Source organism: Drosophila melanogaster, chromosome 2L (genome assembly GCF_000001215.4).
Source record: "Drosophila melanogaster chromosome 2L".
Taxonomy (NCBI): Eukaryota; Metazoa; Arthropoda; class Insecta; order Diptera; family Drosophilidae; genus Drosophila; species Drosophila melanogaster.
Genome location: NT_033779.5, coordinates 5,943,529 through 5,967,782, shown reverse-complemented (window position 1 = coordinate 5,967,782; position 24,254 = coordinate 5,943,529). Strand labels below are relative to the sequence as shown.

At 44.4% G+C, this 24,254-nt stretch overlaps 9 protein-coding genes and 1 long non-coding RNA gene across 21 annotated transcripts; 7 read left to right on the top strand and 3 right to left on the bottom strand.

Moving 5' to 3' along the window:
- Window positions 1-30: 30 nt before the first annotated feature.
- CG13992 (uncharacterized protein) lies at window positions 31-2,392 on the top strand. 3 transcript variants are annotated; one of them, NM_001258974.1, is made up of 2 exons: window positions 31-163; window positions 221-2,392. In NM_001258974.1, exon 2 carries the CDS (start codon window positions 285-287, stop codon window positions 2,262-2,264), a length of 1,980 nt encoding a protein of 659 aa, NP_001245903.1. In that variant the 5' UTR covers window positions 31-163; window positions 221-284; the 3' UTR covers window positions 2,265-2,392. The 3 variants fall into 3 exon arrangements, with proteins under 3 accessions (NP_001245903.1, NP_001188703.1, NP_608975.1); NM_001201774.2 differs by having other exon boundaries at window positions 31-168; NM_135131.3 differs by having other exon boundaries at window positions 31-168; window positions 218-2,392.
- A 439-nt stretch (window positions 2,393-2,831) lies between these two features.
- psd (palisade) lies at window positions 2,832-4,696 on the top strand. 2 transcript variants are annotated; one of them, NM_135130.3, is made up of 2 exons: window positions 2,832-3,038; window positions 3,361-4,696. In NM_135130.3, the coding sequence occupies exon 2, from the start codon at window positions 3,500-3,502 to the stop codon at window positions 4,643-4,645; it is 1,146 nt and encodes a 381-aa protein (NP_608974.2). In that variant the 5' UTR covers window positions 2,832-3,038; window positions 3,361-3,499; the 3' UTR covers window positions 4,646-4,696. The 2 variants fall into 2 exon arrangements, with proteins under 2 accessions (NP_608974.2, NP_001260116.1); NM_001273187.1 differs by lacking the exon at window positions 2,832-3,038 and having other exon boundaries at window positions 3,461-4,696.
- A 2,746-nt stretch (window positions 4,697-7,442) lies between these two features.
- On the top strand, window positions 7,443-8,187 carry Vm26Aa (Vitelline membrane 26Aa). 2 transcript variants are annotated; one of them, NM_001273186.1, is made up of 1 exon: window positions 7,443-8,187. In NM_001273186.1, exon 1 carries the CDS (start codon window positions 7,524-7,526, stop codon window positions 7,947-7,949), a length of 426 nt encoding a protein of 141 aa, NP_001260115.1. In that variant the 5' UTR covers window positions 7,443-7,523; the 3' UTR covers window positions 7,950-8,187. The 2 variants fall into 2 exon arrangements, with proteins under 2 accessions (NP_001260115.1, NP_476783.1); NM_057435.3 differs by having other exon boundaries at window positions 7,443-8,083.
- A 964-nt stretch (window positions 8,188-9,151) lies between these two features.
- Vm26Ac (Vitelline membrane 26Aac) lies at window positions 9,152-9,778 on the top strand. The gene has a single exon (NM_135129.2). It carries the CDS (start codon window positions 9,192-9,194, stop codon window positions 9,735-9,737), a length of 546 nt encoding a protein of 181 aa, NP_608973.1. The 5' UTR covers window positions 9,152-9,191; the 3' UTR covers window positions 9,738-9,778.
- Window positions 9,779-10,143: 365 nt separating this feature from the next.
- Window positions 10,144-10,779, bottom strand: Vm26Ab (Vitelline membrane 26Ab). 2 transcript variants are annotated; one of them, NM_001298719.1, is made up of 1 exon: window positions 10,144-10,779. In NM_001298719.1, the coding sequence occupies exon 1, from the start codon at window positions 10,715-10,717 to the stop codon at window positions 10,211-10,213; it is 507 nt and encodes a 168-aa protein (NP_001285648.1). In that variant the 5' UTR covers window positions 10,718-10,779; the 3' UTR covers window positions 10,144-10,210. The 2 variants fall into 2 exon arrangements, with proteins under 2 accessions (NP_001285648.1, NP_476784.1); NM_057436.2 differs by having other exon boundaries at window positions 10,155-10,779.
- A 184-nt stretch (window positions 10,780-10,963) lies between these two features.
- CG13998 (uncharacterized protein) lies at window positions 10,964-11,294 on the top strand. Its single transcript, NM_144294.2, has one exon. It carries the CDS (start codon window positions 10,978-10,980, stop codon window positions 11,269-11,271), a length of 294 nt encoding a protein of 97 aa, NP_652551.1. The 5' UTR covers window positions 10,964-10,977; the 3' UTR covers window positions 11,272-11,294.
- Window positions 11,295-11,316: 22 nt separating this feature from the next.
- On the top strand, window positions 11,317-12,471 carry CG13999 (uncharacterized protein). Its single transcript, NM_135128.3, has 3 exons — window positions 11,317-11,691; window positions 11,749-12,002; window positions 12,060-12,471. Exons 1-3 carry the CDS (start codon window positions 11,558-11,560, stop codon window positions 12,167-12,169), a joined length of 498 nt encoding a protein of 165 aa, NP_608972.1. The 5' UTR covers window positions 11,317-11,557; the 3' UTR covers window positions 12,170-12,471.
- Window positions 12,472-12,547: 76 nt separating this feature from the next.
- CG9044 (uncharacterized protein) lies at window positions 12,548-18,333 on the bottom strand. 2 transcript variants are annotated; one of them, NM_001273185.1, is made up of 10 exons: window positions 18,172-18,333; window positions 17,793-17,955; window positions 15,964-17,658; window positions 15,786-15,906; window positions 15,592-15,727; window positions 15,399-15,531; window positions 15,156-15,338; window positions 14,726-14,794; window positions 13,306-14,367; window positions 12,548-13,248 (listed from the first exon to the last, which is right to left on the bottom strand). In NM_001273185.1, the coding sequence occupies exons 2-10, from the start codon at window positions 17,881-17,883 to the stop codon at window positions 12,782-12,784; spliced, it is 3,957 nt and encodes a 1,318-aa protein (NP_001260114.1). In that variant the 5' UTR covers window positions 17,884-17,955; window positions 18,172-18,333; the 3' UTR covers window positions 12,548-12,781. The 2 variants fall into 2 exon arrangements, with proteins under 2 accessions (NP_001260114.1, NP_608971.2); NM_135127.3 differs by lacking the exon at window positions 14,726-14,794.
- Window positions 18,334-18,814: 481 nt separating this feature from the next.
- Window positions 18,815-24,140, bottom strand: Gpdh1 (Glycerol-3-phosphate dehydrogenase 1). 6 transcript variants are annotated; one of them, NM_001273184.2, is made up of 7 exons: window positions 23,630-24,140; window positions 23,338-23,515; window positions 21,533-21,739; window positions 21,095-21,467; window positions 20,612-20,765; window positions 20,451-20,543; window positions 18,815-19,376 (listed from the first exon to the last, which is right to left on the bottom strand). In NM_001273184.2, exons 1-7 carry the CDS (start codon window positions 23,671-23,673, stop codon window positions 19,364-19,366), a joined length of 1,062 nt encoding a protein of 353 aa, NP_001260113.1. In that variant the 5' UTR covers window positions 23,674-24,140; the 3' UTR covers window positions 18,815-19,363. The 6 variants fall into 6 exon arrangements, with proteins under 6 accessions (NP_001260113.1, NP_001260112.1, NP_476566.1 ...); NM_001273183.2 differs by having other exon boundaries at window positions 18,940-19,926; NM_057218.4 differs by having other exon boundaries at window positions 18,940-19,376; window positions 23,630-23,818.
- Window positions 19,386-20,136, top strand: lncRNA:CR44986 (long non-coding RNA:CR44986). Its single transcript, NR_124111.1, has 2 exons — window positions 19,386-19,583; window positions 19,638-20,136. It is a non-coding gene; the product is annotated as a long non-coding RNA:CR44986 (long non-coding RNA).
- Window positions 24,141-24,254: the final 114 nt, after the last annotated feature.

The window sequence follows — 24,254 nt, the reverse complement described above, 5'->3', positions numbered from 1 at the left end:
CGTTCAAAATTGGTGTCTGCATTGGTTTTTATTCAGTGATACGATTTTCAAGTGAATAAAACTCCGATTACCAGTGCAATATACCAGAACAACGCGGTTAATAGAGGAAAAACATAATTCAGACAAACGAGAAAAATTACAAAAGACCGCTTCGAGGAAATCAGTTGGGTAAGTTGTGGAAGTTGGAAGGCACCTTTTAATGGATCTCCATCCTCAGCAGCAGAGTTAAAGACTATAAAAGCGCTGCCCATCGGCAAACGGAAGTTAGTGAGCGGAAGAAGAACATGGATATCCAACCACAGGCCTTGAAGCTGATCTTCCTTTGGGCATGCCTGGCCATTGGGCTAACGGTGTTACCAGGAGCAACTGCATCCGGACATGAGGCCAGTCCAGCTTCGAGGGATCTACTGAATCGCAGCAAACGCACCATGACTACCATCTGCGTGGAGATTAGGCCAAGTAGTCCGCAGGATGAGCCGTATTATATGTGCCGGGGAGCCAACTTCGGTGGCGACAGTAGCCAGCAAAGTTGTGTGGAGGTCAGAAGCCAAGGTGGCCAGGGGGAGCCATTCTACATGTGCCAGGGAGCGAAATCCACAGAACCCGCAATCGAGAATCAACCCTCCATGGAGCATATGCCTCCGTTTAATCCTCAACCCGCTGAACATCATGATTACGGTCACAACTTTCCCGTGTTTCCCGCCTTTGAGGGCGGGTCATATCCCCAGCAGCCCGTCACAGAAGATCCCACTCGCATTCTCCAAGTCCAGCCAGCGGGTCCGACGTCATACCAGGAGAAGCCCCACCAGCAGCCTAATCCTCAGCAGCATCAGCCCCACGCCCAGTACGGATTCTACGGAGGCCCTATGGCAGCCCCTCCAACTGCACCTGCAGCGGAGTCAGCTGGCATGCAAGAATTTCATCACCCAATTGTGGGCAGCCCGCCAGCAGCTCCACCAGGAGTTCCAGCTGGCCCAAGCCCAGCGTCCACGGCCGCTTCGTATGATCCTGCAGCATTTGCGAGGTCGTCAAGTCGCCCCAACGAGAACCCAGTAGCCGGAAATGGTAGACATCGATTCACTATCGACGAGGAGGTGCTGGCAGTGCCGGATGTGGGTTTTAGGCGAGAGGAGCTCCAACAGCAATACCGTAGGCCAGTGAGTCAACCGCGACCAGAAGATCAGTTGATGTGGGTGCCGTTGTCGCAGACGCAGGATCCCGAAAACGATCCGGTTATGAAGGCATTCTACAGCAGCCTGGGAGACGAAAGACATCCCACACAGGAGGCACCGGTGAGCAACCAGGATGAGCCCATGTTGGGACAAATGTCTCCTGGCTACAGCCCCTACAACAATCAATACCCAGAGGCTCCTGCCCCACCCACTCTGCCGCCACCACCTCCAACCTATTCCCAAGCAGATGTAACTCCCTCTGCCAACACATATTGTAATGGATGTCCTCCCACAGCACCACCAATTCAATGTCCAGTGGACAACGGGGTGAGCTACAGTACCACCTGTCCGAGCTTCCAACCGGTCATTATAAGCATGCCCTGCTACGCACAACGAGCACCAACTCCCTACTTTGGGCTTCCCAGAGCACCACCAGCATTGGCTCCAGCAGGTTCCTTTGGAGGTGGATTTGGGCTGGGAGCACAGCTGGGAAGCCCTTTTGGCATGTCTCCCCAGATGGGAGGACAGGGATACGACATGGAGCACCAGGTGGGTGGCCCCTTTGGCATGGGCATGCAGCTTGGAATGGGAATGAACCCATTCGGACCCTTCGGAGCCCTCAATCCTTTCAATCCTTTCAACAGAGTTCTGGGAGCACCAGCTCCCGCTGCTCCAACGCAAAATGGTAACTTTTTCCAGCGCGTCTTCAAATTCAACCAGGACGCTGCCTCCACCTCAACAACAGAAGCTGCTCCTACCACAGAAGTTCAATCGGAAAGATCGGGCAAGCTGAACTTCTCGAGTAGCACTCCGGCGCCACCCAGCTCAGAACAGCCAGATACCATTGTGGGTGATGACCACGACAGTGATGAGGCTGAGGACTCTGCTGAAGATTTTGACAAGGAAGATGATACGGCGATGACCACACCGCTACCAGCCTCCGAGCCAGATGATTCCGCTGACACATCCGGAGTTCCGGCCATTGTGAGCAAGGCGACGGAACTGCTCAAGCCAACGGAGAAACGGAAGCGACACCGTCAGCGCTCCAGCGGACGTAGTCCCCAAAAGCATAGATACCTGCAGCAGTTGTAGCTCGAAGATATGTTAATGGATCCCTCAAATTGAATAAAGTTTTATTTATATTGTCAAAAGAATAGTACTTTAGTACTAGGCAGGTGTAGTTGCGACTCTTTATCAAAATATAAATCAAAAGTTGAAATACAAAATGAAAAAATGAATCGTTTCATCTTATATGTTAGTTGTTTCCAACATGTATCTTTGGGAAGTTTCCAACAAGTATTTCACCTAATATTAGAATTGTAGAGATGTAAATTCAAATAAATATCTTTTTGTGCTACTATTTTTAGCTAGAGCTGTAATTAATGTTTTCGAACACAAATGCGTCAGCATCTATAAATACTTTTCAAATATATATATACTTGAATTTATTATTGGTTGTATCTTAAGTATTACCAGTATTAAGTATAACCAAACGATGAGTAAGCCCACGATTACTTTCGGAAGTATATTTTACGGCAACCAATATATATTTATGTATTTATTATGTGTTTCTGAACGTATCTTTGTATCTTTGTTTTTTCCGACCAACTTCCGTTCAGCCAAGTGCATTTTGCTTTCGATTGGCCAGCCTGATGCGGATTAAAGCCAAGGCAGTCACGCTCCACGGAGCAAACAGGAACCTCGACTGGTGTTTCGCTACTGTTTAATAATTTCGAGCACGTAAGGGAACAATTTGAATAAACAATAAGGAAAGCAAGACAACAATAAAGAAAATACAAGTAGTGTGGAGTCATCGGCCTGCCAGTGGGGTTATTGGGACTCTTATTGGGAATCTTCGATGAATTGGTAACACCACCTCTATTGGGGCTAAAATAAAAATTGGGTTAGACATGGGACTTGCTGAGCTAAAAGTTTAGTCTTAATTTCCTCATAACAGACAATCTTTATAATTAATTTTAAATACCCTTTCTTTTGTTCAGATAATTTTAAGATTTACAGATAAGATACTAAGAAAAGGCGATCAGTTCTAGTGTGAACATTTGGTTACCTGTTTACTTGTAACTAATTTTAATTCAACATTTTAAAATATATTATAAGGTGCTATAAAAAATGCAACACTATCCAATCTTTAATGTTTATTTTGCCAACTATTATACCCCATCAAAAGGTGTCCACACCTGCTGACCTGGCATTAATCCGTTGTGGTGTGCAACTCCAGCAGTCCGCTGCGATTGGGAGCCACTGGTTCTGGTAGTTGCAATTGAGAGTTCGAACCGCGAGGTTAATGCTGCCAACGCAATTACCACATGATGATGCACTCCAGAAACAGATCGTGGACTCTGACCCTGCTGGCGCTGGGCGTGGTCCTGGCCACTTCAGCCGAGGATTTGCCGCGGTCCAATCGGATTGCGGTACCGGGGGAGCCACTCTACTACCTGATGGCGGATGCAGGTCCTGTGGTGACCCCCAATGAGGCTTTGAAGCGCACGAACCGCTCTCTGCTCAAGTGGTGGGATGATCTCTTTCCCCGCAACAACAACAACTGCTGCAACAACAACAATAACAACCTGCTGTATCCGACAGCTCCACTGCTACCCGCGCCCGCTGTGCCCAACAACTGCAACGGCCTGCAGCTGCAGGATCTGGATCCCTTCAAGCAGATGAAACTCTTCAAGAAACTTCCCGAACTATTTCCCACAGCCAGTCCGTGTGGACAGTGTGGCGGTGGATGTGGTCAGAACAACTATGTGGCACCGGCGCCACAGAGTCCTTCCTACGGCGGTGATGGTTACGGAGTCCTGCCCAACGGTGGGTACATCAAACCCGATACCGAGTACAATGGACCCGGCGATGGCGATGCAGGCTATGTAGCACCGGCAGCTCCTGCCTACGAAGCTCCGGCACCACCAGCTCCTGCTTACGAAGCTCCTGCTCCACCAGCTCCTGCCTACGAAGCTCCGGCACCAGCTGCTCCTGCCTATGAAGCTCCGGCACCAGCTGCTCCTGCCTACGAAGCACCTACAACTGATTACAGTGCTCCCGCTCCACCAGCTCCCGCCTATGAGCCACCAGCATCCAGCTACACCCAGGGGTACAGCCAGCCCGCACAGCCAAGCTACGTTGGTGCACCACCGGCACAGATCGTTTACCAGCCCATCATCTATCTCTCCACTCCACTGGCATCGAAGTCGTCCACCTCCCAGGTGGAGTATGATGATCAGAAATATGTCACTCCAACAGCCCCACCACCACCGCCACCACCTGCCCCCGTTTACGAGGCGCCATCGCAGAATTGCTACCAACCGGCGGCTCCTCCTGCTCCCAACTATGCCACGCCCTCGTGCCAAACGCCCATCCGCCTTTCGCTCATAGATCAGCCATATCGAGTGGCTCCGGAACTGTTCGAGGAATACAACTACCGCCTGGCCCTTGCCTCCCAGAATATTTTGTAGTTCTCTAAACGCCATGATGCTTGACCAATCTGTAAATAAAAGTCTTCTAATAATTTCTGACTTTGTACTGTTGCATTGGGTGGAAGATTGTTTAAAATTTAAAAACCTATAAACTGATACAGTTTGGTAATATAGTTCTAGATAAATACAGCTTACCAAGTAATAAGCATAAAAAGATCTGAGGTAAGTAAAATGATGTAGCTGAACATCAGGGTAAAATATATATTGATTTTAAGTTTGCAACACAAATGAATTTTTTATTATTTTATTAGCATCAGCGATATTTTTCCTCTGCTTGTACAGCAATTCTTCATTGTATTCAATTCTATATCTGTTGGCTTGTTTTTTATGCATGAATATAACCTACCATTAGGCTAAAAAATTAGAAGAATATTTCTTAATGATAGGATTTTTGGAAATAAACTAACAATAATATCTAAATATTGTATGTTATGCTTATGTTTGTATGTTTCATTTGCACTTTAACGTCAAAATGTAGTGTTATAGTCTTTAGAGTTTAATTTAAATGATAAATGATAGTTATATGTTTTTAAAATAAAATATAAAACCAATAAATATTTATCACCCGACTTGCCCATGTTCATACAAATATTTTAAACTATTTTCTTTACCAATGCGATGCATACTTTTTGGAGAAATTCAATGTTGATAAATGATAACAACATAAACGAACTAATACTTATTGTTCAGTGTAGCCCAAATTGACGCATATATTTTTTTAGCAAGAATGCAAGCGCGCTAAAATATTGGGTCATTTATGTGCACTAAAATTCGGTCTTAAAAGAAAGTTAACTTCGTTACGTCGAAATTTGCATACTCTGCCTATAACACAGTGACATATTTATCAAAGTTCGCATAATTCTTATAGAGTTTAACTAAAATTTAACTAACTCTTTTGTATGTCGTCTATAATATAAGAAATATCTATATAACATTGATTTCGATATTTCAAAAGTTTCAAAAAAGGCTATCACAAATATTTGGTGAATATCTTAAAGTACTAGGAAAGCAAATATAAAAATTTAACATTTTCGTAATATTAAGCTATATCTTACACCGAAAAAGAATTTAAAAACATGTTTTTCAAATAATAAAAACGCGTCAGTTTTATACACAGTATCTATGAGATTGCTTTTGTTTGCCTTTATAAACACAAAGATTGAAAACAATTGGTTTTCAAAATATCTGCAAGATACACATCTTCTTGGGTTTCGACGGGCGCCTGTTTATACAGTTGCGATCCCTTTGCTTTCCATCGGACTTATCACCATGTGTTGGACAATATGGTGGGTCTTCCCAGTTCGCCCGCGTGCCCCTTCCACTTGCCCCTATGGACTGTAAATACCCCTTCCGCGGACCGCAAAGATTCCGTGATGACGTCGGCAACAATTTGTGCTGGCAAAAGGCTGAAATCAGTCAGTTGGTCGCTTCGGCCGCTCAGTTTTCGATTTCGGATTCAAATGCCATGGCAAATTGCAAACAATGCGCCCAGACTTCCTCTCCTATGCGGGAACCCGGCGGCCTGAAATGTGATAATCACCCAGTGATTGGAGCCATCCCATCCGCAATGCCAAGCCATCGTGGCCATGACCATGACCAAGTGAAAGTGCCGGCTACATGCGCCCATCTCGAGGTCCAGTGAGTCAGTCCACGCCCATGTGGTCATCACTGGTCGTAGCCATCCGATGCGGTTACTTCCTCACTTTGCATGTGGCACGCATTCCTCCTGCGCCGGCGTTCATCGCGTGCCGCCTTACATAATTTTTAATAGCCGTTGAGTGAGCGAGAAATACTGCTAATTAATTAGCGCTCGCTCTGCCACAAGTTTGTTGCACAGCACTCACATATGATGTACGTACTACGTACTATTGTAATCATTTTAGGGCCCAGCAATATGAGTTTATGGCGGAAACTCGAGTTCTTGGAATTATTATCCAATACTTTGTGTTTGCAGATTTTATGGTGGTATCATTTGGATTGCAGTCAAATGGTAATTTTTTTATCAGGATATTATTAATAAATATTTATGAGTCAGCTAAGGATTTTGTTTATAAAAGCGAACTAGCTGGATCCGACTTGCGATTATAAATCTAAAAAATCTTTTTTATTGGTTTTTTATCCCTATCATTTGAAATCAATGCATTTAAAGGAAATAAGTCTAGATGTGATTCTTGAACAGCTTAAATATCTACTTTGTTTAGTTTGGACAAAACTATTCTTTACATATCATAATGTCAGCAATGAATATTAAACTTAGAGTACCAAAAAATTTTCAGTGTCATATATATAACATAGTTTTATTTAGTTATTGAAATGTTGTCTTTGACATGCATTATAAAATAGTTAAAATATAAGAAACATTTATTATATAAAGAATATATTAAGAAGATTTGTTGGTTCTATTGAACAAATAGTATCTTGTGCCCCGGGTCATATCATTAATTACAGAAGTTACAAGTCTGAAATTTAATTTGTTAACATTTTTTCTTCGAAAGGGGGTCGTGCTCTTTTATCACTCCCACCACTTTTAAAGTGCAACGCACTAGATATCAACCACAAATCGCCAACCTAAACGTTCCTCTGCCCGCTGATGACCCCAAAAAGCTGTCGATGTGAAGCTACTAAAGTCAGCGGTATACAATTGTCCATTGGGCTGATGGAGCAGAAAAGTAATCAAGGCAAAAACGAAGAGTAGACCTAGCCATTATGTTCTGAACGTAGTGCTAACTAGGCAGATTGGACAGCTATAAAAGATGGCCAATTGAATGGTATTGGCATCAGTCACCTTTGGTAACTACCAGCAGCCCAACCAGCTCCCATCCGCCTCCAGCTCAATCTTCAACCACCAACAACCAAGATGAAATCCTTCGTGTGCATCGCTCTGGTCGCCTTCGCCGCCGCCGCTCTGGCTTCGCCCACCAACGTGGCTTCGGCCACCGGCTCCACTGGCTCCTCGGTGACCACCCAGGACGGAGAGCTGGAGGGAGTGACCGGACAGGGATTCGGTGACCTGACCCGTCTCCGTAAGTCTGCCTACGGCGGCAGCTCCGGCGGCTATGGCGGCTCCAGCATCCCAGCTCCTCCCTGCCCCAAGAACTACCTGTTCAGCTGCCAGCCCAACCTTGCCCCCGTGCCATGCAGCGCTCCAGCTCCCAGCTACGGATCCGCCGGCGCCTACTCCTCCCCGGTGGCCACCTACGTCGCCCCCAACTACGGCGTGCCCCAGCACCAGCAGCAGCTGTACAGCGCCTACGTGCCCCAGACCTATGGCTACCAGTACTAAGCACCTGCTCCGACTGCGACTGCGATCATCGCCCAAGGACCACGAACCGACTGCCGAGAAACATAAGCTTTGATGGATTTGACAAAAAATATACCCAAAAATATGTACTGCAATTAAATCACTAAAAAAAAGCTAAATCATGAATTGTTCTTACTAAGGGTATAACTATTGTAGTTTCTAGCAACCAATAGAAGAAGACCAAGCCTAGATTATCATTCCAAGATAATGTTGGTAATAACAAAATCATATTATTATTCTACCAGGCTGTTGTTTGATAAAAGATATATATTCTGATATAACTTTATATATATTAAAAGTCCCAAGTATAACATTTTCTTTAAACATTCCCAAAATGAAGCATTTAAGTATATTTGCTGCACTGTCTTTTTATCATCTTACTAGATAATTGACGACAAAATTTATTTTAGTAACCTAATCAACGTTTATCATTGAAGTAAACCCAATGTTTTTATTCTCCAAGTTAACTTATATAACTTGTACTAAAATAATTTATTTTATAACCATTTTATAACCACCATAAAACCATTTTAAAATCGTTAGCTATTAAATTCCTGAAAAAGGAAATGTAGTTTCGGCTACTGCCTCCAGCTTTTCCCAATCCGATTAAATCTACATCCGCCAGATACAGGTGATTGTAACTAAGCAAACTTTCAGTTTTTAACCTTTGTGCCAAGCAGCTCGTTGTGGGTCACTGAACTGCAGGAAATGCTGGTACCAAACAAAATAGTTATTAAATTGTACATAAATGTATATTTTAGCTAGAAGAAATGCTTGCGACACATCCGAATCAGCGACAAAGCGGAAAATTGAAAAGTGAAAAGTGCAAGCGATTGGGTAATGCGATATCGGATCCCATCATCAATCGCTTGACTGGTCGGTCAGCCTACAAGCCGGAAAGCAGCAGTGGCTACAATGTGCTGACCTTCGGGTTTCAGGTGCTCGTAGGGTTTCCGAGCCCAGCCAAGTAGTGACTTGGGCCCTCCCAGCGGATTAACCCCTTCTAGCCAATGGCCCATTTTCTCGAACTTCCAACTTCGCCCCAATTCTGATCCCACTCGCCCTCTGGAATGTGCGACCAAGTGACCCACTTGTTGGGTGTTACCTTGGCCATCTCCGTTTCCGCTTCGTTGTGCACTTCTGGTGGCATGAGGTTATAAAAGCCACTTGAACAACGCCGCATCTCGGCTTTCTCAGCTTGCAACGCCACCATATCAAGTCAGCATGTGGAAGTATCTCGGATTCTTTGCCCTTTTGGCCGGAGCGAGTTCTCTGGGTCAGCAGGCTGGTTTGGAAGCCTCGACCTGTGGAGGAAGTACAGGGTGCTTAAGGAGCCTGCCATCGAGATCATCAGCTGTCGAGCCCTCGGATGCGTATCTGAACCGTAGGAGGAGGCAACAGCAAATCGTACAGGAGGTAATCGTGGAGAACAACTTTGGTGGTCCCGGGTTTGGTGGACCTGGTTTTGGAGGACCTGGTTTTGGAGGTCCTGGCTTCGGAGGTCCGGGCTTCGGAGGCCCTGGCTTTGGACGTCCCGGCTTTGGAGGTCCCGGTTTCGGAGGTCCCGGCTTCGGAGGTCCTGGTTTTGGACGTGGCAAATTTGGCTTCGCTCGCAGCTACGACCAGGATGAGGCCCAGGTACCGGTTCAGGGAACATACCAACAACAAACCACACTCAGTGAAGTTCCTTCTCCAGCTTGCCCAAAGAACTATGTGTTCTCCTGCGAAGCGGTTATCAAGCCGGTTCCATGTGGGTACAGCTCATATTGATGAACTAGCTGATTTTTAATAAAGTGAAAATTTTAAACAATATTTTAATCTTTTTAATATTTATTATTTATTTAAGACTTCTGTTTGGCACTATTAAATATATAAACAGGATTAGTTTTAGACCAAAATTGGGAGCAACTTTTTGTGCCGCTTTAATCATTGCTAAGACGATAAATAACAAGATATATCTAAAGTGTTCTAGAATTTCAAAATTGCTTACAGCCCATTACTCGTTTTGCATATACGAATTTGTTCTTTTTAAAAAAAGGTGTACTAGTAAAACACAAAACCTTAAATTTGTTGCATCATATCGGTAATAATTATATTTATTTCAGAGAGCTGAAACTTTTTTAATAGCTTGTAGAAAAGCAATAAAACCCTTGATACCCCTTCAATAAAATATCTTAAATGTTTTTTATGAAAGCATTACTTTATTCTTAGGTTCAGATGTCAAGTCAGATTCGTTTCGATCCTTAAAGTTCGCGGACGAAGGGCACGGCGTACTGGGGCACGTACTGGGAGTAGGCACCGGCGGATCCGTAGGACTGAGCTGGGGCGGAGCAGGGCACGGGCTGCAGGGAGGGCTGGCAGCTGAACAGGTAGTTCTTGGGGCACGGCGGCGACGGAATGGAGGCGGGTGCGGAGTAAGCTGGTGCGGCTGGGGCAGAGTAAGCTGGGGCAGCGGGAGCAGAGTAGGCAGGAGCAGCGGGTGCGGAGTAGGCGGGAGCAGCGGGTGCGGAGTAGGCTGGGGCAGCGGGAGCAGAGTAGGCCTGGGCAGCGGGAGCGGCTGGGGCGGAGTACGATGGGGCGGCTGGGGCAGCGCCGTATCCTCCGTAGGCGGCACGCGACACACGGATGTTCTCGGCCAGCGGGGCGGGGATGAGGATGCCCTGAGTGGGCTGCAGCTGGATGGTCTCCGAGGACACGGCGGACAAGGCCACGAGGCCGGCGATGAGGAGGTGACCAAAGTTGAATGCCATTGCGGATGGTTCTTGAGCTGTCTCTACTTGCTGCTGAAGTGACGAACGAAGGCTGACTGTTGATTGTAGCCTCCCAGCCAATCCACTTTATAGCCCACTCGGAAAACGCTGATCGCACTGACGGAGTAGAACGACAGCGTTCCGAAAAAAATGCAAATGGAAGCACCCCGGCTCGAAATCTGCTGACCACCTGCAACCGGCAGTCGACTTTGGAGGAGGGTATTGGGTGCCGGGTTTTGGCCAAACAGCTCTCTTCACAAATGGCTAAGACGATGACGTTCTGGTTTCTGGTCTTGGCTCTGGTGACCTTAAATCCAACCTGGCCATTCTGGCGCACAGGGGCTGCCGAAGTCACTTCCGCATCGATGTTCCAGTTTCTGGACCGCCACAATGGTGAAGGCGACCACAGTTGGTCTCACCTACTGCCCACAAACTTCTACTCCGAGATGAACCAGCAGTACTACAGGAGATTCCGGCGACAGGCTGGCAGAATGGACACCTTCCGATCGGGAAAACGGCAGCAGTACCCTTTTGAATATGCTCGATATGTCTGATAATAAAAGCAACCCAGAATAATATATAGTTTTCTGACTCCAATTTGTAACCTGGTCTTTAAAAATACGTACCCATTTCTGTTCCCGCCAATGCCTTCCACACGTTTTCAAAGTTTCACCAGTTCTCCATGGAAATCTGTCTATCGATAAGGGGATAGTACAAATCCACAGCGCATGACCGCAGTGGTAGCTTTGACGTCACCAGGACGAAGGACACAACAAACCCCCGCACAGTCAGCACGCAACAAATTGACCGAAAACAAGCGCTTGACATTTGGACACCGCCATGAAGCTAACACTGCGACGCTACTCCTGGGTGCTCCTGTTCCAGTTCGCCCTTTTGGGAGTGGACCTCTTTTGCAACGCCTTTGGTCCTTCGCTGGCCAGAAACCGATTGCAGACAGCCATAATTCTCTTTGTGTGAGTATCTTAGGGAATGGAGAAGATATCCTTTCTGAACACAGCACGTTACCACAGCACTCAGGATGCCCTGATTATCGCGGAGTACCTGCTGTTCACCCTCGCCCTGCACTCGACGTGTGTGTACCAGGTCGGCGCCTCGCACATAATCCTGCGGAATTGCAAGCTCTTCATGGCCAGCATTACCATCTACTTCCTTCTGTCCGCCTCCCAGCACTTTTGGATCATCTACCAATACCGTCAGCCGCCAGAAGAGGACGGTCATCATTGGCCACTGGGTCTGATTGCCCTATCAGTGGCACAGCGCATCAGTGAGTTCCGGAAATATTCATTCCACACTTATCCTAATATCTTCCTCTTTCCCGCAGTGTCGGTTTTCTATTACTACAGCTCCAAGTCGACGGCTCTGACCATGGCAGATCCTCGCTTCAAGGAGGAGCATCTTGACTGGATCGCAGATCAGCTGGGCGATAAGTAAGACACCTGGTTAAGTGGACTCTTCGATGAGTGAGTCAGCATAAGAAGTGTACTGTATATAGATAATTAATAGAAATAGATAATAGTTTATAAAGACATCCGATTTAAAACAGAAATGAAAAACCTCTATGCCGAAATTATCAAGTAGATAGCACTAACAGATAAGTCGAAAATAAATCCGACCGAGTTTAAATGCATATAACATTTATAACTCACGTGTGAATATTATTTAATTAGCAAACAAAATTCCTTGACAATATTGTAGTTCTTTTGTTTCCAATAATATTATTCATGTGTAAATAGAAGCAAATATGTAATATCAACTTACTGATACCAACTATAATTCATCTAACAACAAATAAAACAATTTAGACGATTTAATTCTGTAATATATGAATATATTGCAAGGACTTCAAAAAATAATAACCTCTATATTTATAAATATTTACATTTAAATCGTGGTACAGCACCATTTCTTATTGATTGAAAGCTCTAGCCTAAGTTAATAAAACTAATCTGACATTAAATAACATAGTCAATTAAGATCAACAATTTTAAACTTTGCACAATAATTGGTACAGGCTATATTCAATTTTCTAGTGTAATTCGCTCCTCACGTTCCAGAGAGACTGAATGGCACTCCAAATAGCTGCTCCCATCCCTTTCCGATGACATTCAGGCAACATGCGGCATTGGCATGCGTTTCGAACTGCAACTTCCATATCTCGCACCTGTTTTGCGTCTCATCAATAAAGTTGATCGCATACTTTTGGTCTGTAATGCGCTCCACGTCGACCAAATTGCTCAGTGGTTGATTAAGGCTAAGTTCTGGTTGAATGGGCTTTTCCTGAACTTTATCTGACAGCCACGAGAATTTGCCATTTCCTGAGATGTACAAATGTGTCTCCGTGATTAGGAGCAGGGAGGGTTCAAAGGAGCTCTTCTCCTGGTCACAGATCCATTGGCAGCTGGGAATCAGGGAGCACATCTTGACTGGTTCGGACGCAATAGTTTCCCACTGATGGCTGAGTGTGACAGATGGTTGATGATTCAGCTTGCACTGCTCAGGCAGAGGAATTTCTGTTAAAAAATATAATAAGTATTAGGAAAAAAGCAACATGCAAAAAGTTAACTCACGTTGTAAATAATTCAGTAAACTTTCCGTCCTCAGCATGTCATGCAACAGCAGGACAAATCCTCCCCAATCCTTTAAGGTGAAGGACAAGCCAAGTTTCCAGGGCAACAGATCAATGGCCACCAAACGATTGACTGCCACGCTGACGACCTGCCTCAGCCATTTGGCCACATCGTCATGGGGTTCTGCAAAGGCCTCCATTAGATAGCACTTGCAGTTGGACATTACCACAAGCCCTTCTCCCAAGGATTGGGTCTGCTCATTGTAGATGCGACCTTTGGCCAACCACTTGAAATGCTCGCCATCCTCTTTGAACTTTCGTTGGTAGAAGTAGAGCTTCAGACGGTGATCGATATCATTAAAGTCGCTGTAGTTAAACTTGTACGGCTGGGTACCAAAAACAGTTGCCTCCGACTCGATCAACTTCTTTGAGCTGGACATGAGCAGATTGGTTGATTGAAATACAGATGCGAAAGGCAGCAGGCTGGCATCCTCGGCGCTTTTCAAACGGCTATTAGATTCCGCATCCGAACCACTAACTTGGCTGTTTGACGACTCGGTGAGCAGGGAATTTTGTAGATTTTGTGGCGCATCAGTGGCCTGCTGCTCGTAGGTAGTACATATGCTGTCCGTTACGGATCCCGACGAGCTGCTCTCTGTCAGCGGTACATGGGATGGGACAGCCGATTTTGCAGGAGCCAAGGGAGCTGCAGTCGAAGGTGTCGTAGGCTGAGCCTGCTCCGCCAGAAGCTGACCAAACTCGCGTTCGATGAAGCTCTTCGATTTCGCTACTTCATCGTGTATCGTCTCCAGATGAGGTAGCTGGGATATGCGGCGCTCTTCTGAGGTCTTGCGACTGGCGCTCTGCACGTAGTTCGGATCTAGTACCTCTATGCTGGACTGGCTCGGATTGGAGATGATGTCCACATCACTTTCGTTGGCTCGAAACTCCATATCCCGATCCGTGTTCGAGCTGCCCACTACGGATTGATTGGAGTCGAAAGAGCTCTGTGAGTTGGTAATTTTTGAGCAAGAGCTGCTTCCATTTAGCGAATTGGCGGAACCTATAATGTTGAAATATTAGTCTGGTGCTCTAATTAACTTAATTGTTTATTAATGGAAGCAGCATTGCTCTCTAAGATTAATAAAGCTTTAGCTATTGCTTAAATTTTGATATATTTGTCGGTATCTACAGGTCTTATAAACAGCTAAATTTTGTTTCAGATAATACATAATTTTGGGTACCAAGGCTCAAGACGTGCAATAAAATTTTATAAGACTTGTAAACGACGTCGTCGTCCAAGAACTATTAGTAGGTTAGCTTATCTTTGCTTCACGTCCAAATGCTGCTTCACATTATGGAACAAAAGCGAAACGCAAATTGTTAAGTGAAATAAAAAGTATACAAATTGGCATATTAACTTTTGGTGGCTTGCGTCAAACTCCTAAGCTTGGGTGTGATTTTTGCAGTTGTTAGCCTGCAGTTGGCCACTAAAGTATTAATTAAGTTTTTACATCACAACAATGTTATTGTTGTCGGTAGTTGGGTGAGAGAAAAAGTCCAAAAGAACAATGTAAATATACAAAAGTTAGATTGGTTTTGCCATTTTCGATTTGTGTTCGCATGCAAATAAAATAAAAAGAAATAAAAATTAAATTAATGTACAGTAAATATATCCAACACAAACTTAAAATTATACACCAAACACAACAAAAACTAAAGCGAATCTCAAAAAATGGCTCTTTAAAATGAAATGCTTCTGAAACCATAAACTGAACTACAAAAGCAATATTCTTTAGAAATTTTCTAGAACTTCATCAAAGTAAAAAAGAAAACTGGCCAAGGACTTGCCAATGCTGTTGCTTTCTTCCTTATTTATCGCCGCAGCGAGTTCCTCCACTGGGGATTCCTCCACAATCATGGCGGGTGAAAGTTTGGGCTCTGCCGCCACTTCACCAGAAGGTTTGGACAAAGATGAGGACAATTCGGTTACTTCAGCCACATAGACACTGCGACAATCCGGACATCGCAATTCTAAAATGAATGTAGTTCAAGCTATAGTTTCTTTTATTTCTGCTGTACTGCTGTACTCACCCTTTGCTTTATATCGCTTGCTTTTTTGCTCAATAGTAAACTGCGTTAGGCAATTCACACAGCGATAGATGGATATGTTCATTTCGGTTAGATCACGCTGCGATAGAATGTCTCGTAGTTTCTTCTCCAGTTCCTTCAAAAGGACAAAATGAGATTTTCGTTGCCTGTTATTAGAACTAACCAGTTGACTAACCTGGCACAGCGTATTCTCCACGCAGTAGATACGTTCCTGTTTATCCTTGCGCATTGTGTCGAAATTGATGCGCAAGGTGTTGGACCTAACACGCTCGCATGACTCGAGGATTTTTAGACTCCATTTGGCTTTCGTCCTATATGATAAAATGATTGACATGAACATTGTGTCCATTCAGTGTGTTTAAAACGTACCTTTCAGTTAACGTGTCTTTTTCGCGTATAAAATTCGATGATATGGTAAGAAACAGAACCTCGCTCGGTTTCTGTTCATGGTAGACTATGTAGGTCTCCTCATCAGACTCAGCATCGGATACTGCAATGTTTGATTGAACTTTAGTAACGAGTTACTACACTGATCAACTTGTCTTACCCGGATCCTCATCCTGAGCATTAGAGCTACTTGCATAAAGTCTCAACAATTCCTCGTGCCTGTCAGGCGGACGTTCTTCTGTCGACAGCTCCGTAGTGTTGTTGCCAAAACTCTCGTAGTTTGTCTCTTCACCCTCAGTGCAGGTTTCGTACAGAGTTTGACCACTTGTATCGTTCGCTTCAGATTTAATAGGAGTAATGGTGGCGTCAAAGGTGGAAGCTAACAAAACGTTGTTCGTGGGTGTGGAGCTTATGTTGTGGTGCTCAGAGTCATTTTTTGCTTCTGTGAATCCAGATAGTTCGCCCAGATACTCATTGAAAAGCTGGCGAGACTCATTGCGCTCCCGTTCAGTTGGCTGCGGCGTTTCGATTCCCAGCATCAGCTCAGCATTGCCGGACTTCAACCATTCATTGCCATAAGTGAGACGTAGTGTCTCGATTTTTTTCTTGGTCTCCAGGTGCGAATTATCTGGTTCCTCTTCATATTCGGATCGAGGATTTGGCGTGGAAACGGATGCTGCGTCTGTATTGATCTCACTGCTCTCTTCTATGTCCACTGTCCTGATTTTACACGAACTTATGCGTTTGCTAGATTGCGAGGTGTCCATCGATTGGTTGTCTTCCAAAGTGTAGTTCTTTCCTCTTATAGATACCGAACGCTGCGAGCCGAAACTGGAAAACTGGGAGCCGTCGCTGGTGTTTATGGAAGCACTAGAGCTGTTGATGGACATGGAGGTACTCCTGGGCGAGCGGTGGCTAAGCCCGCTTATGTAGCGCCACTTTTGGCTGCCCGTCAGCGCCTTCTCCGCCTTAGTCAGCGGCTCAAAGTCCAAGACAAACTTCACAGTTGCGGAGTTCTTGTGCAAGTACTGTGCAGTCGCCTGGCGATGTTTGGGATTGCAAGCAAGGGGATTTCCTTGCAGATTTAGTACAATCAGGCTCATCAGGGCACTCAGTGGCAGCAACTGCGAGTGCTCCAACAGGCAGTTGTCGGACAGATCCAGGTTGTACAGAGCGTCCAGCTTTGCCACGTCCAGAAGCTCCTCTACGTAGTTGTTGCTGATGTTCAATAGCTGTAGTCGCTTGCAGGCCTCCATGTGAAACTGTGGAAGGTGTGTAAGGCAGTTGTAGCTCAGGTCCAGGGTCTTAAGATGCGGAAGCCATTTGATGGCGGCCACGCTGGTGAGCTTATTGTGCCGAAGGTTTAGGTGTTGCAGGTGCTGTGCGAACTCCAGGGCGGTATCTACACTGCGCAGGCTGTTGTAGCTGAAATCGGCCGTCTTTAGCTCGTTCCACACAAAGCCATTCGAGTTGTCGCCGCCGCAGCGCGTGATAATGTCGTCCACGCTGGTAAGGCTTTTTACGCAGATCAAATGTTGCAGCTGGCCGCGCAGCGGTTGGATGCCCACAACTTGGCCGATGTTGATTTTGTTTACCTCGAGGCGGCGCAGTGCTCGAAACTTCGCTATGTCGATGGCGCCCTCAAAATAGTGTTCGCTGGGAAAGTAGGTCAGCTTCAAAAGCGTCGTTTTCTGCACAAAGTCATGGACAAGCTGGAGGTCGGGGAAGACGCTGGACTTGGCGTTGATGGGCTTGACCACCTGAAAAGACTGCGGCTGGAGGTAACCCGCGCCAGTTCCGATTTCAGTGTCCGCGATCAGGGTGAAGGAGTCGTTTAGCGCACGCAGCAGGGAACCTGTGCCGGAGAATGTGTTCAGCGATAAGTGATCGAACTTGTATTGGGGCGTAGTAAGGTCCAGTCATCATCCAACACCCGCATGCATTTAGCATTTTGCGTGCTAGTTTCTGGCGTAGCTCCAGCGGCCTCACCTGATAACGTCAAGGTAAATTCGGAGCTCAATATTTTGTCGCCGTTCTGCCGTAGCAGGTTAGCCAGCTCGGTGATCTTCTGCGGATCCATGGTCGATCCTTCTGCTAAGGTCGTGTTTTTATCCCATGCGATTTATTCGGTGCTCTGGATGACTCCTTGGTGCTGAAAGAGTGAAATGGCTGTTACTATCAAGATTTAGATGCCCCACCTTGGGGTAATGTGTCCAGGACAGATTAGCTAATGCGTCAGGCACAAGTCTCATTTTTCACTAATACTATACTATACGTATTTGCAGACCATTGAAAAACAACAAAGAGAAATATGTATGACGCCACTGTGCTGCAAAACTGCCTGCGTCAGCTTCCATTTAATATTTACATTGTGGTTCGGCTGGATTCAATCATGTATCCAGTTGGTCGTCTGCATTATCCGTCGTCTTTAGATTTGTTCAATCAATTAGGGCGTAGGAATATTCCACTTGCAAAATGCAAAAATACTTTTGTTATGCCTCTTCTTCTTGTCAATTTGACAGTAACAGCGAACGCCAGACACTTGGATCTAGCGATGAGCCGATGTGTTTACTTCTCTACGATATCGGTTATTTATTTTGACTACGGTATTTGTTGTGCTGCGCTTCCTTAATAATTTTATACATACAAAATTGAGAAGTAATTCTCATATAAACCATAAACATTTTTCGTAAAGCTCAGGAAATAAATAGATTCATAAGATTGATTTATATTTCATGTCACGCAAAAGCGAATGTAGCGTAGCGAATGTTTAATTTTCTTCTTTCAAGATGTACTCCAAAATCATCGGATAGACATCGCATTCATAATACCGCTAATTTTAAATAATGCCCATTGCCCCTGCGCGCAAGAAAGTGGATAAAAAAATGACAAAGGGTTAAATACATGATTATATTTATTGCCTTCAAATTTACCACAAAGTTTTCAATTAAAAAAATAAACTTGTAAGCAATAGTTGAATTATTACTTAAAGGCGCGCATGTAGAAACTTTACCTAGCGCCATCTATGTAAGGATGTATGTAAATTTATTTTCAAATTGGTCATCAGATAAACTTATCTTTAGAAAAGAATGATCCCATTTTATTAGGTGATAGAAAATAAACAAACAACCTTGTTAATTACTCAGCTTTTATTTTTGCAACGACCTTTGGGTAATCATTTAATTCTAGTGTCTACGCAGTCCGATTAAAATTATACTAAGATCCTCTCGCCAGCTCCGTCGGCTACTTGTGGCCACAAAATTACAATATATTTGTTAGGTACTTGCGTTTGTTTCTTGGCTAGTTTGGAATTGAAAACAACTAAATTTTAAAATTAAAGCAGACTTTGGTTGTCAGTTTTCTTCCGTGGTTCGTTGGATATGCGTGGTTTTGGATTAAAATCAATAAGCTAACTAAGGCAACAACCTATACGATCCTTTTAGTTAACTGGTTAGAAAATGGAATCCAAAGATTCATCGAGTTGGCGTTGTGCTGAAAAAATACATTTATTCTCTGTGGTGCATAAAAATGTTAAAAACGTCTCAGCTTCTTTAGGGGATTTACAAATTTTGCCTGTGAAATAAAAGAAGAAAGTATTTATAATCAAAAGTTTCTCGATCAGTTTTAGTTAATACACATCCGTTAAAATAAAACACAACCGTGCTTGATTAACTGAAAATTGCAAAATTTATTAATTTTGGAGTTTTTGTACGTACTGCTCTTTGCCGATTTGCAGCTGCCAATTTTGAATGTTAAATGAGTTGGGAACACTTTTGGTTGGTATGTACAAAGAACTTGTATTTAATTTATATTTATTTTAACAATTCCAATTAGGTTCAACAATTATGACACTCTTTGTTTTGGTTCGATTATCTAACACTTAAGCACTGTACACATTGAAAAACACTTGCGAGAATTAGAGGAAAAAGTAATGCAGTTGACGTGGAACGATTTTTCTGACTTTATGCATATATCTATATAATGCCAGCTTTATAGGCCTTGGTGAAGATGACTGGTTGATTTGATCTATGCGGGTATATATAGTATTTACAATATACATTGACTGATCTTGTTTGGGTGTAACACAGTTTAAAGTTTTGGCGACGGCATGATGGACGTATCCCTATAAAAATAATATAAAAAGAAGAGAAGGAAACTAATTTGTAATGGATGGAAAATAATATTATTTCGATGGATTAGTAGTGACTACGGGATGTAACGAAATAAATGGCTGAATATAACTCTGAAAACGAATGACGCTGATGCATGTGAATCGGGATTATGAATGATTTCTTTGGGGAATGTTAAACATTCCCAATAATATTTTTAATTTAAAAAATTTTAAATTTTGCATCGAGTTTTATTATTTAGCACTTTATTAATTTTAAAGTTAAGCTTAGTTTAGGTATTAATAAAATAATAATAGGGAAACAATCAAAGAAACGGAAACAGAAACAGAAGGTGCATCAACTTAGCATAGGAAAAAGATTAACTTAAAATAAGAAAAGTTAAAGAAACAATAATAAATCAAACGTTAAAGGTGAGAATACAAAGCTCATTTCGGGGGATTTTCGGGAAGGCAGGGTATCAGGATAGCGGGATAAACAGGCGAAAACGAGCCATAACCAATGCAAACGAAACACTTACATATGCTCAGGGTGATTGCGTATGCAATCAATTAAATCATTAGGCTTGAGCTGATTTGTGCATATTTTGTGAATAGCCGTGAACAGGGGGAATCTGCAAGCAAAGAAGATCAGTGTTAAGTTAACTATTTGAATTGGATTGGATAATAAGCTCAGTCGTACTTGTCCTCCAGACCCTTGTTCTTCAGCATGTAGTTGACCTCCTCGGCAGTGGGTGGGCCCTGCAGCTTCTGGCCGTTGAGCATTTCCTTCTCCAGCTCCTCAATGGTTTTTCCAGAAGTCACAAACGCCTCAGAGACGCGGCGGTTACGGCCACCTGGAAGAGATGCATAGTTATTATATCAAACATTCTAAAATTGTAATTGCTACCTAAGTGTACCTTACATAAAACAAACAACTTAAAGTAACAAGCTTACAGTCATAAACAGAACTAATTTGTTACACAGCTATTAGTAAAGGCTAATAAAGCAATTCGCAATTACTATTGAATGTGAGTCACTGGCAGAGTTGTTTTTGCCTTAAAATAATAATAGCATTTGACTAGCAGTTTGTTGACTTATTACGCTCGTTGTTGCCCGTTCCCGATAACTTTCTCAATTTAACCGAGCTCCAAACTCACATGCCCTGGCGAACTTTTGCACTTACCGTAACACGTCGTGATCAGATCGGCCACGCCGCAGCTCTCGAAGAAGGTGGACAGCTTGCTTCCGGGATAGAAGACGTCCACGAAGCGAATCATCTCCATGAGGCCCAGCCGGATGACAGCCGCCTTGGTGTTGTCGCCCAGCTTGAGGCCATCAACAAAGCCAGCGCCGCAGGCCACGATGTTCTTGAGGGCACCGCAAACCTCCACGGCATCAGCATCGTCCACGACCACCACGCGGAAGTGGTTCGCCTGGAAGAGATCGCGCAGCACCTTGCCATACTTCTTGTCCGTGCAGCCGATTGTCGTTTCGCAGAAGTTGCCCTCAGCCACCTCGTTGGCCAGGTTTGCGCCCATCAACACGGCGCATGGGATCTGCGATGGAAAGTCACAAGTGGATTAGATATTCTGGCGGTGTCACCTTTGCGACGCTGACTTGCCTTCAGGTGACGCGTGATTATATGCGAGATCAGATCGATGCCGCCGCCCTCGGCCTTGTCGAAGCCCTTGATCAGGGAGATAGCGATGGCATTTGGCTTAATCTTGCCCAGTAGCTGTTTGCAGAAGTTGGGAATGAACTGGTGGGGCACCACGAAGATCAGGATGTCAGCGTTCTTGGCGGCCTCAACCAGGTCGGGCACGGCAACCTGTGGAATAGGGGCCACAAAGTAAACTTTTCTAATTACTGTGATAAGGAAAAAAACAAAAAAATATATAACTCCGATAAGCGGGCTGAAGGTTAAATGAAGGGAACTGCAGACGGATCACGGAAATCATTTTCCCAGCACGTGTATTCCACTCCAACCTTTGGAGGCTCGTTCCTCAGCTGTCTAGACAATTTAAATCGCGGACTGGCTGGTCAGATCGATCGGCTGAGCTTGATATGGGTGACTTTGTACATCAGAGTATTATTTCTCCATATCGCCATGCTGGCTCGCCAACCTGTTTGTAGCATTTGAAATGAGTTCATATTGCTAATGTATTTGTTTTTTTCTACGCGCGACGATAGTGATTATGGGTTCACAAAAAAGACAAAAATGGCAAGCAAATGGAAATTTTAAAAGGTTAAGTTATAAAGTGTGTATAGTGTGATGTTGCGCTACTTGCATTTTAATGATCTTACTAGGGCAATGACATTTAAATAATTGTTATATATTTTGCAATAACGTAACAATCTATGATTTGACATCGGTAAAAGTAAATTTAACTAGAAAAACCAGCTGCCAATTAGCAATTCAGGTAATTCAGACTTCTAAGCTATTCGACACGTATTTCGCTCCTCACTGCGTCATATGGACAAACAGTAATTCCATACGGGCAAATAAACAGAATTTCCAAATATTTTCATTAGTTCTTTGTTGCATTAAGCTCATTAGCTTGCTGACACATATTCATTGCCTTTTGCATACTTTTTGCATATCTGACATTGGTGGCGATCATTGCTTATAGAATTTCAGCCTCGTTTATCTATTTTCTTTTGGCTCATCTGTTGTTTTGATTCGCCCCTCTCCCACAAAAGCCGAAAGTCGCTGAAAGTCTGCCAAATTTATATATGTGTGTAAATTATATAGGCAAACAAACGGTGCGGCATAGAAAAGTGTCGCCCACATTTTGTTTGGTTTCTGTTTTTCACGTTTATCAATCCCCATGCTGCCAACGCATGGCTAGGTTTTTTCCAAGGCATGGGGCAAACTTTGTCGCGGATGAACTTCTGACTCTCCTTTATGGATGGACTTTATCAACCGACCCGGACCAGTTGGACTTATCAATAATCGGCAAACAGAACAGCTCGAGTGCCTGTGGAGCATGTACATGTGTAGCAACGCACCCGTTTCAAGTGGATCGCCTGCTTATCGCCTGCCTGTCCAATTATCGGCTAATAGAATGTTGACGCATTCTGGGCGGCCCTGCGAGGGGGTGGCCCATTGCACGCCCACCGGCCTTGACCTACGTCAAAGGCACTGGGGCCGGACGCGCTCTTTCGCGGAGAGCGAGAGTGCGATGCTGGCCCTGAAAAGTGCAAGAAGAGTGCAATCTGACTGCAGCCAGAGCGCAGCGCAGAGAGAGAGAGAGAGCGAGCGCGGTGTAAAAATAGACGCGGATTCGACCGATTAGATAATTTGGGTCCGCACGGCCAAGATCAAGGTATGCAGCCTTTATGTAAGCGCACGGCTGTTTGTTAACAATCCGCTCCGGCGTTACATAAGTCCACCCCATTGATTGGCAACCAGCGAACAACACTCACCACATTCGGGGGCAGCTTGTGTCCTTTCAGGTACTTGACGTTCTCGTGCGTCTCGTTGATAATCTCCGTCAGCTTCTTGCCATCGATGAGCTCCTCGTAGACGAACATCGTCACACGCTCCTCGAACTCCGGCAGAGCGGCGGCATTGGCGCCCACGATTTTCGCTATGGCCGAACCCCTGCAAGGGCGCAAGGTTTAGATTAAAATGTTGGTGGGGTGGTGTTGGGTGCGGGTGTGGATTAGATGGTCATTATGTAAGTGCATCTGGCGATGGGTAATTAAGTGCACTCACCAGTTGCCGGAGCCCACAATGCACACATTTACTTTATCCGCCATATTTTGTTATTGTTGTCGATGGACTCGCTGATGTGCTTCCTCTTGCTACTTGCTAAGTACTACTTGGCTCCGCGATTTGGCGCGATTAATCAATTGTAATTGTACTGCAAACTGACACGTCGAAACCGCGGCGACTACTGATTCTTGGTTTGCACTCCACACATGCTAATATAAGCAAAACAAGCACTGCGGCCAACAACAAATCGTTGCGATTGCGAAGAGAGAGAGAGAGAGGAAGAGAGCGAAGAGAGTCCGTGTGCATGTGTATGTTTGTGTTGGTGGTGCGATAAGCTCGCAAGCGGGAAATCCGCTCACTTTTCCAATGCGCAGTACATCCTGGTATTGTTTTAACCATGGAAATTATTTAAATAAACTGTAGTTGTACTAGAATAGTTAAACTCTTTAGATTGGTTCAATTGCCGAACTTTGGAGCGTTGCATCCCTGGTATATTGACCAGTACTGTATAACCCCTTTGCGCATGCTCTTGTTCAGTGCTGCAAAGTGAGCAGTTGTGGCGCCAAATTCAAATTGGTATTGTGCATTTGTACTATCGTTAACGGTATTCGTGAAAAATTTGAAA